The sequence below is a fragment of the Brachyistius frenatus genome, unplaced genomic scaffold (genome assembly GCF_029030835.1).
Source record: "Brachyistius frenatus isolate BFR_SWC_R1_liver_20210118 unplaced genomic scaffold, ASM2903083v1 Contig_149, whole genome shotgun sequence".
Classification (NCBI taxonomy): Eukaryota; Metazoa; Chordata; class Actinopteri; family Embiotocidae; genus Brachyistius; species Brachyistius frenatus.
The window spans coordinates 644,369-653,772 of record NW_027210748.1 but is presented as its reverse complement, the minus strand read 5'-3'; the positions used below and the strand labels follow the sequence as shown (position 1 = coordinate 653,772).

At 42.7% G+C, this 9,404-nt stretch overlaps 1 protein-coding gene across 2 annotated transcripts; it reads right to left on the bottom strand.

Annotated features, from left to right (window-relative positions):
• Positions 1-785: 785 nt before the first annotated feature.
• ttpa (tocopherol (alpha) transfer protein) lies at positions 786-8,018 on the bottom strand. 2 transcript variants are annotated; one of them, XM_069715882.1, is made up of 5 exons: positions 7,529-8,017; positions 5,923-6,076; positions 3,741-3,934; positions 3,134-3,244; positions 786-2,758 (listed from the first exon to the last, which is right to left on the bottom strand). In XM_069715882.1, exons 1-5 carry the CDS (start codon positions 7,706-7,708, stop codon positions 2,516-2,518), a joined length of 882 nt encoding a protein of 293 aa, XP_069571983.1. In that variant the 5' UTR covers positions 7,709-8,017; the 3' UTR covers positions 786-2,515. The 2 variants fall into 2 exon arrangements, with proteins under 2 accessions (XP_069571983.1, XP_069571984.1); XM_069715883.1 differs by having other exon boundaries at positions 2,576-2,721; positions 7,529-8,018.
• Positions 8,019-9,404: the final 1,386 nt, after the last annotated feature.

Sequence of the window (9,404 nt, the reverse complement as noted above, 5' to 3'; positions counted from 1 at the left end):
CAACTCATGCCTGTTTAATCGTTAGAAGACATACAATACTAACGGCGCAGATAAAATAATACAAAAAAATAGCTTAAAAAAAAAATCAGCTTAGCCATATAACATTAATCAAATTAGTATAAAAACGTACTACATGTGAACATAATAACTTTTCAATCATTTTAATGGGCTCAGTATGACCCGAGAAATACTGTACATTCATCATTTTTAAAAAGGGCAAAGCATTACATTTGTAAATTAGACATTTTGTCGAACACGTTAGGTTTTGCAGCAATTTAAAAAAAATTATAAACTCGGTCTGTGAAGCACATTTACATTATTAAATAATGTCGGTTCTGATAAAGGTCTGTTCTTGTTAAAAGGCTTTTTCCTTTCCACTGTTTCAAAGTGCTGCTCAAGAGGGAATTACCAGGATTCTCTCTGCAATACTGGAAAGTCTCGTCCTCACGATGTAAAGGACCCAGAGATGAATTGTGTTGGGATTTGGCATGATAAAAAATACAACTTTATTGACCACCGAGCCATCCGCAGCTCACCTGCAGCTCGAGGATATGAAAAACCTCTAACCCTGCAAGTTGGACCGGATTGGTTCCCGGGGTATGTGACATATGAAACACCCAGCGCTCTGAATCTGGGTTTCAGAGACTGTCATACTCTCACTGCATCAAACTCTCACAGTTTTCTCTCCACATTCCAAAAGTCAGCATGATGTCAATTCTGGCATTCACCATCACTGTTGATGAGAAGGGGGGGGGGGGGGGGGGGGGGGGGGGGGGGGGGGGGGGGGGGGGGGGGGGGGGGGGGGGGGGGGGGGGGGGGGGGGGGGGGGGGGGGGGGGGGGGGGGGGGGGGGGGGGGGGGGGGGGGGGGGGCGTCTTCCTTTTCAGTGATGTTGTTGTCTGCAAGTTAGTTATCAGAAGTAACTGGTTTGGGTTAAAACAGGTTCATGAACCAAACTCATGAAAATGAGGACAAGCAGCAACAAAACCCAACACGCAGACAGCAAGTGACAGCGATAAGAAGGTAAACTAATATGAATCTGACACAGGAGATGTGGATGGAACGGATATGTTTCATGTTGCTGTAGAAAGGAATGAGTAAGTTACAGGATTAATGACTCCCTCTAAATGTTCACTAAAGAAATACTTTCCAATACATGTGTTAATGTAACCCCACACATGACTTCAGGGTCAGTCACTTTGGTTCCCATTTCCTGCCCTGCATCTAATACTGGACCAGAAGACCTGCCGTAATGCATCTCTTATCAAATAATGTGGAGGGTTAAATAAAATAAAACCACAGGTAGCAATGTAACAGTTAATAAAACAACATTTATATATTTAAATTAACAGCTCAGCCCAGATTCACTGCATTAAGAACAATGAAGACAAAGACAAACCTCAGAATGAACCTCAACCTGAATTTAATACCATCGAGAGGCAGAGGCGTCAAAATGCAGACTACCAAACATCTACCGCAGCAGGAAACCAGTATTCAGCAACAGCAAAAGCAAAGCAGAGCGAACGCCAGCACACTCAAGAACTGTGGCTCTAATAACTGGAGACAATAGCGAGTCAGAATTAAATTATCATTCATCCTGCATGAAACAACCCCAGTCATCATCTGTAAACAAAATAAACAACCTCATGGCATGCCAACAGGTGGCAGGAAGCTCTTCAATAGGCTGTGAACTGTGAGGAATCGGTCAGCAAATCAGGGAACAAACTTGTATAAGACTTTACCGACTTGGGGGATAAAAAGAGGGTGAGTTTGTGGGTTCAGGTCATAAATATAGTGTCCAGCAGGTGATGTCGCACCTGCAGGTGTGATTATTTTGGGTGTTAATGACACCAGGTTCTCTGAAGTTAAATAAAAACACACTAGAACCGACTGTTGGAGAGTTTTAGGGATTTAGACCAACTCAAATTCTAACGATGTAAATAGCCATGGTGCAATACTTCTAATAACGTCACAGAGTGATCAGTGTTCAGCAGAAGATTGCAATGGGTTACAGGAGATAGTGGAAAAAAAGATGGTAGCCCAGACATAATACCATGACTTATAATATGTTAATTAACAATCTTTGAAGGTGTTGATAGTTGTTTTTGTTTTTTTTGCCACTATTTCCAGTCTTTATTCTCAGCTCAGCTAACTACGTTCAGACTCCAGATTGGCACTAAGACATGAGATTTACATGAACCATTTCATCTCACCCTTGGAAAGAAAGTAAACCCGTGTATTTCAATTAAAAGATACAACTTTGGTTCGATTTGTAATGAGCAATATGACCCGGAGAAGTTAGTTTAAACTCATACATCACGTAAACACAAAGCCAATCAGATGGATTTGTCCTAAAGGCGTAAGCCACCATAGAAATTGACCACTCAGTTGCAGATCTCCTGACACAGCCAACGATTTTCACAGTCAGTATTCAAGAGTTAAGGACTTTATAAAAGGCTGCAAGAAACAATGTCACAGTAAAAAAAAAACAGCCACCTGTATGTTGGATCCAAACGTCATCCCTCAGAGAGTTGTTCAGTGTCCACTGAGATCAAGGATTCATCAGGAGCCAGGGCGATGTCACCCGTAGGATGAGCAGCAATCTGCTGCAGGAGCCTCTCGGATTGAAGCAGGTGATTGGTCCAGTCCTGACACGCCTTTTTTATTCCTGGCCCCTCCCCTCCGTATTCGGGAGGCAGGACATGTGGCGAGAAGAAGTCACCTAAAGTATCATGAAAATCAGCCCCGTGCATGTGGATCTGCAACAACGAGCGATTTTAGGGTTTAAATGTATGTTTAATGACATTCACGCTCTTTAATTATGTGTAGAAGACAAAAGACTTGTTAAACTGCCATTCCCCTCTCCCCCTCCCCCCATCCCCTGGTATCATAGACAGAGGCAAGAACAGAGGTTGTTGGGTGGATTATGTTAGCCAAGTCTGTCAGACTCATTGACGTTAACATCTTACGGCCCTGATCGCGGCTCCAGAGCATCAGTAGCCTATTTGTGTTGTACATTTATTAATTTCATTGTCTTACGCTGGGCTATCCCCCCAGTTAACAAACAACCAATCACCAAACAGCCATATCCGCAGTACAGTGAAATCAGTGTGTGAGATAAAGAGGGAGCTTACCCTCTGTTTGATCTTATCTGGCAGAAAGGGACGAATCATAGCGAAGACTGGACGGAAGAACATCGGCTCATTGACCAGATGAATTCCTCGAACCTTCAGTGGGAAAGAGTCCTGAGCACACAAACACACACACACACACACACACAGACACACAAGTGTAAAAACAGATTAAGCGAGCTGATTGAACCAAGGAGGTCTATAAAAATGATCCAGAACAGCCGATAAAATCTGGCACATTATAAATTACAAAAAAAGAGTGTGAGAAGAATTAAGCAATACATGTTTCAGAGGCTCATAGTGGAACTACAACCTATTAATTTATAGGGACTTTTCCTTTAAATTGCCACCAGTGTGTATATTTTAATACTGCAATCTCTAAACAATCAAAAGTTATATTTCTAGCCGCAAGAAGCAGCTGATCATTGTAGTTTACAGTAAAACACCATCCTGTTGAAACAAGCAGAGTTGATTCTGGGTATAGAAAGTCAAGAGATAAAGCCTATAAAGTCGTAGGATTAATAACAATAATAATAACAAAATAATAAACCCTTCCAAAGGGACGAGCCTGTCGCAAAGTGTTATCTGCATAGCGTGATTTTAGGCCTACCGATAGTACAGAGGATATCTTCCTGGCGAGGGAGGGGTTAATCTGTAGGGCGTGGCCTAAACTCCACCCCTGCAGGTCAAATATGGCCTTCACACCCCGCCTTTGCGTTTGTGTCTCCGTGCAGAGGATCTCTGATGTCATCAGGCTGACCCTGAACACCTGGAAGGCCGACCAGTCTTTTGGGTTCCACTGCCCTGCAGACAGACAGATGTTACCGCACCTCACTGAATACATTCAGGAAAGAATTATTGACAGGGACGAGCCTGTCGCAGATGCTACAAACACTTTTACATACAGTCAATAATTCTCTTAAAAAAATTAGGCCAATGCAGAAGTGCCTTAAACTGCAATACCACAGAGTGCCACTCGAGGTTGGCCGGTTTCCATCGACCCCCATTTACCTTTTCCACAAGTTTTCTGTATATCATTCCCTAAATTCACTCTTCCAGAATAGTTTTCTGAAAATAATCCCTCATTCATTAGAAAATAAGCTTCAAAAGGACGTGTGTTTTTTTTTCTTGGGGGAGGGGTGGGGGTCTGTTTGGTTGACAGGCCTGTGGTGCAGTCAGGTTACAGCTATCGGTGGGCGGGACGTAGTATCGTCAGGTTTCCAATCAGATCGGTCAGATCCACCGCTGGCTCCTCCCCCAGCTCCTCCATATGGTCACTTCCTGCTCCGAACCGCTCGGGACTAGCGAGATGCTCGAGGCTTCATAACAAACCAACGTGTGACGTCACTGCTGGCTGCTGCATTATTTATCTCAAGTATTTATGTGCAGTGGATCTTTTCTAATTGGGTTTTTTGGTCTTCTTAAATCTCTAAATCTAAATAAGGAGTACAGTTAGCATAGCAGAGGAGATCTCTGGTTCTGATCAATTTGCACCATTTTCCATGGTACGTGTTAAGTTTGTCAGGTTATGTTGAATTCTCTTCCTGGGTGTCAAACTTATGGCTGGAGGTCCATTTTGAGAAAGTGGTCAAAACATTCTAGTTGCTATGAAAAAACCCCGACAACTTCAGCGTTGTTTTAAAGTCAAATGAATGAATATGTGAAAGAGCTCATCTGCTCAACAACATCACATCTCTTCAGCAGATTGAACTATAAATCAACCTGTCTGCCGTTAACCGTTTATTTCTAAACACTGACACTGGACCAGTGATGACATTATCATTTGGCTATCGACAGTTAGAGTTCCTAGAAATTCAAGACCTCGTGTAACAACATGTTTTCCTGCCTTGACTCCTCTGGCCAACGCTATTTCTCAAATCTCAATCAACATTGTAGAGGGCCTCAAAAAGGAAGATCAGCCATCCCGACTCCCCAGGAAGGATGTCAGACAGAGTCATTACACTAAAATGCTCAGAGCTGCATGGTGTTTCACTTCAGTCAAATAGTGCTGCATTCAAGGTTGGTTAGAAAATATGTCTATAATACTGTAGTTGTTCAAAGGCAAATGTCAGCAAACCCAGAGCCGCTAAATTTCAGATGCACCGGCGGAACCGATAAAAACATTTAAACACAGTAGACATGTTTTTGGAGCCCTGAGAGGTACAGAAAGGTGAGTGTGTGCTAGCAGGGGGCGGGGCTAAGGAGGAACATAAAACGGATCCAAATATGACCTATAGGCAGAACAGTGGAGGGCAGAACCACAGCGATTCAAGTACTTGGTCCAATCTGTGTATGATGTCCTCCCGAGCCCTTCCAACTGTTTAAGCTGGGGCCTGGCAGACTCATCTGCATGCTAATTCTGCCAGAACAAAGGAGCATATCTTCAGCTGCCGTCCGAAGGCTTTGTGAGATCTGCAGCCGGTATCAGACAGCATCTGTACTGGCATTCACTTTAAGTCTCTTCGTGGTTCTTTTGAACTTCTCTTGGGTCATTTGGCTGCTGTTGTTTTCAAGTCATTTTATTTATTTTTTTTAATTTATTTTTTTTTATTTCACTTTATTAATCCCTGAGGGGAAATGTCTTCACTACAGCAGGGGGGCTCTCAGGGGGGAGATGCTGCAGCAGGCTGCCACTAGCGCGGCGCCAGGTAACCTGACCTGAGGTGCATGTTTTTGGATGATGGGAGGAAGCCGGAGAACCCGGAGAGAACCCACGCAATCACTTCATAACTTTTGGCCCCTGGGCCGGTGCCCAGTTGGCCCATGACACACACAAACACACTTATACTTACCAATCCTATAGAGGAGCACCCTGCTGCCAGTGTGGTCCCGCTGTGGGAGGACGGTGTGGTACGATGTGTTGAGGAGGCCCAGCACAGAGGAGGGAGACAGACAGCTGCTGATCTCAGGACTCTCCCTCCGCCACCGCTGGTAGTTCAGCAGGAGCTGCACGGGATACATTCAGGGACATCAGGGAATGGATGTGGAATCTATCATCACCTGTGAAGTTTTGTAATCTTTAACCTACTTTGTTATCTGAGCACAACCCTCAGAGTAAATGGGCTGGAGATCAAACAGGAAATAAATCAAACATTCTGAGGCTGTCTGTCTGTAACAAAAGCAAATTCAGAGAACTAGTTATGTGGCAAATGTCAGAGTCCGTTTGTGTGTGTGTGAATCAGAACAACAGAGCTTTGACCCGCTTGGCTGAACTACGATAAACAACTCAGCCGTGCTTTGGAGCACCATGAGTGTAACAAGAAGACCTGCAGTGGTTCTCCAGTCTGTCTGTAGCAATAAAACACTACCGAGTGTAGAGTACATCTTTGATTTCTAAATGAAACTCAATTAATTACTGTGCTGCTGACAAGATCACTGGGTTGAAAACTGTCTAAAGCTTCAAGTGGGATCGGATTCATTTTTCTGTATCAGAAAGCAAACAAACAGAAAAAAGCAACACTGTATATTTATATTGTCCTGTTGTGTATCATCTTTCATTAGATCTTCCATACCCTTCTATCTTTCTGACCTTATGTCTTACAGAGTCGTACTCCCACATAGATGGACCACATGAACAGCTGTGGGCTGGAGACAGTTCGAATTACACGTTATGTGAGGCCCAAAATAAAGTGAAAGTGTGTTTTTAAGTGTAGTTCCAGACTCTTTTTATTTGGCCTTTGCACCCGATGATCAAATGAAGCTGAATGCAAGAGTTCAAAACCCGTTGTGTCCTCATTCCTTTTGGGCGAGTACGGGCTGTAACCATCAGGAACCAGGAAGTTTTTGTTGCATTAACAAATTACTTCAGTTCACCTGAAACAACCTAAACCTGGAATTTTTCTGAGGTGATTCAAAACTATATCTTAAAAAAGTCCTTATTTTGACACTTTTCTATTGTACATTCATAATGTTCACATTAATATGCACTTTTGCTCAAAGTCAACTGATTTGGGCTCCAGACCACACCTTTATTTTTAATTTTGACACTTAAATTTTTTTTTTTAAAAGATTAATCAGACATCAAAATTGTTGAAATTGATTTTCTGCCAAATAATTTTTGAGCTTTAGAGTTTCTGGATATTTGAGTGAATAATGACACTTAACACTACTTAAATGAATATTTGAAAGACAGTAAATCTAACTTGGCTTTACTAACTTTCGCTCAAGTGGGAAACGACTCAGACAAGCCTCCTGTGAAATATCCCTTTAAAACGGGCGAAAAATAATGTAGGTCCGACTGCAGCAACCCTCCATGTAGAGGGAGGCAAAAGTCAAAAATAAAAACCTCCAAACTTTGATATTACGGTTTAGTTTCTGTAGAGAACAAGTGCTCCCGGACTTTCAGTATGCTGCACTGTTTTTTCGGTGCCGGGTGTGAGTGCGGTATCGGTGCTGTACCTTCAGGGAGAGCTCCGCGTCGAAGTCTCTGGCCCGCAGAAACTTGAGCAGAAAGCCGTCGGAGAAGGTCCTGACCGCGGACAGCTCGCTGGCCTGCAGGGCTCCCCGCCGCAGGCCGCTCACAGACGGCGCGAGCTGCTCCGAGTCATCGGGGAGTTCGCTGAGCTGAGGACCGTTCATGTCGCACTCCGGTCCAGTTACATGTCAGCGCCGCCGGAGGGACGCGGCAGGAGAGGGCGAAGAGACGGGCTGCACATGGAGGAAGGGAGGGAGGGAGGGAGGGGACTGGTAGGTCGCTGTTTACTTCACTGCCGCTCTTTGTCAGAGTGTGTTGGGAGTTTTAGACCATCGGAGGCCGGTTCGGTCGGTCCCACCTTCAAAGGTCCGTTTAAGGAGTCCAACCTAGGTTTGGTGTTTGACAAGCATAGTGCCAATCAATAACAAAAACGTACGTGTGTGTGTGTGTGTGTGTGTGTGTGTGTGTGTGTGAGAGAGAGAGAGAGAGAGAGAGAGAGAGAGAGAGAGACGAAGAAGAAGAACAGGATGAACCAAATGGAGCAGTTTGTGTCTCTGAAGTTATTTTGTGTTTGTAGTCATTACATGCCGCTTTGCTTTCGTGCTTTTAGCCTTTTTTTTGGGCCTAAACGGTAAATGTTTAACTCTATTTGTGTTTAATTTTATGCATTTTATTTGTTCTTATGCATTTTATCTGTTCTTATGCATCTCATTTATTTTCCATATTTTTAAATGTTCCTTAATATCTGTTTTTATGTGAAACACTGCCTGTAATTCTCTTGCTGTGAAGCACTTGAGCTGCATTTCTGGTATGAAAGGTGCTATACAAATAAAGTTTATTGTTATTATTATTAAATGTAACGCTTTCTTTCAAGTGTCGAGTAACTGCAGTGGGAAACTGAGGCTTTACTGAAATCTAAAAATACTCCTGCAGGATTGCGAAGGCTTGTATACAACTAATGAATACACACTGGGACTGCTCAGGTTTTCACACAGCCTTTTGCTTCTCTTTTTTTCTAGAGATTGTACAACCGTGTTTCCCCCAAAAATTGGGACATTGTGTAAAATGGAAATCTAAAAAAAATATGCCATAATTTGCAAATCACATGACCCATATTTAATTGAAAATAGACCAAAGACAACATGTCAAATGTTGAAATGGAGAAATTGTATTGCTTTATGAAACATATATGCTCATTTTGAATTTGATGCCAGCGAGACTTTAAAAAAAAGTTGGGATGGGGCCAACAAAAGACAGGAAAAGTTGTTAAATGAAAAAAAAAACCATCTGGTCGAATATCTCACAACTAATTAGGTTACCTGGCAACAGATCAGTAACACGACTGGGTATAAAAGGAGCATTTTAGAGAGGCAGAGTCTCTCAGCACTGAAGATGAGGAGAGGTTCACCACTGAAATTTCATTTCTGACAACTGTTGTCATTGTCAACCAACGTGAACACAGTTAAAGTGGAAAGTAGAAAACCGTCCTGTGGTGTAACAAATCAAAATTCGTAATTCTTTTTAGAAATCATGGACGCCTCATTCTCCAAGCTAAAGAGGAGAGGGACTATCCAGCTTGTTATCCACGCACAGTTCAAATAAATTTAATTAATTAAATATTGGTTGATTTGCAAATCATCGCACTCTGTTTTTATTTACATTTGTTTTACAGCGTCCCACCTTTTTTGGAAGCAGGGTTGCAGTTTCCTGCCCCAACCAATCAAGAAACAGGATCAATAAACTCATAAACTGGTTTTATAAAAACAATGTTAGCGTTACCACCAGAAAACACAAGTGTTATGTGAAATCAGCTGTCAAGTAAAAATTGCGCATTCAAAATCCCACGTAATAAAGTAAAGT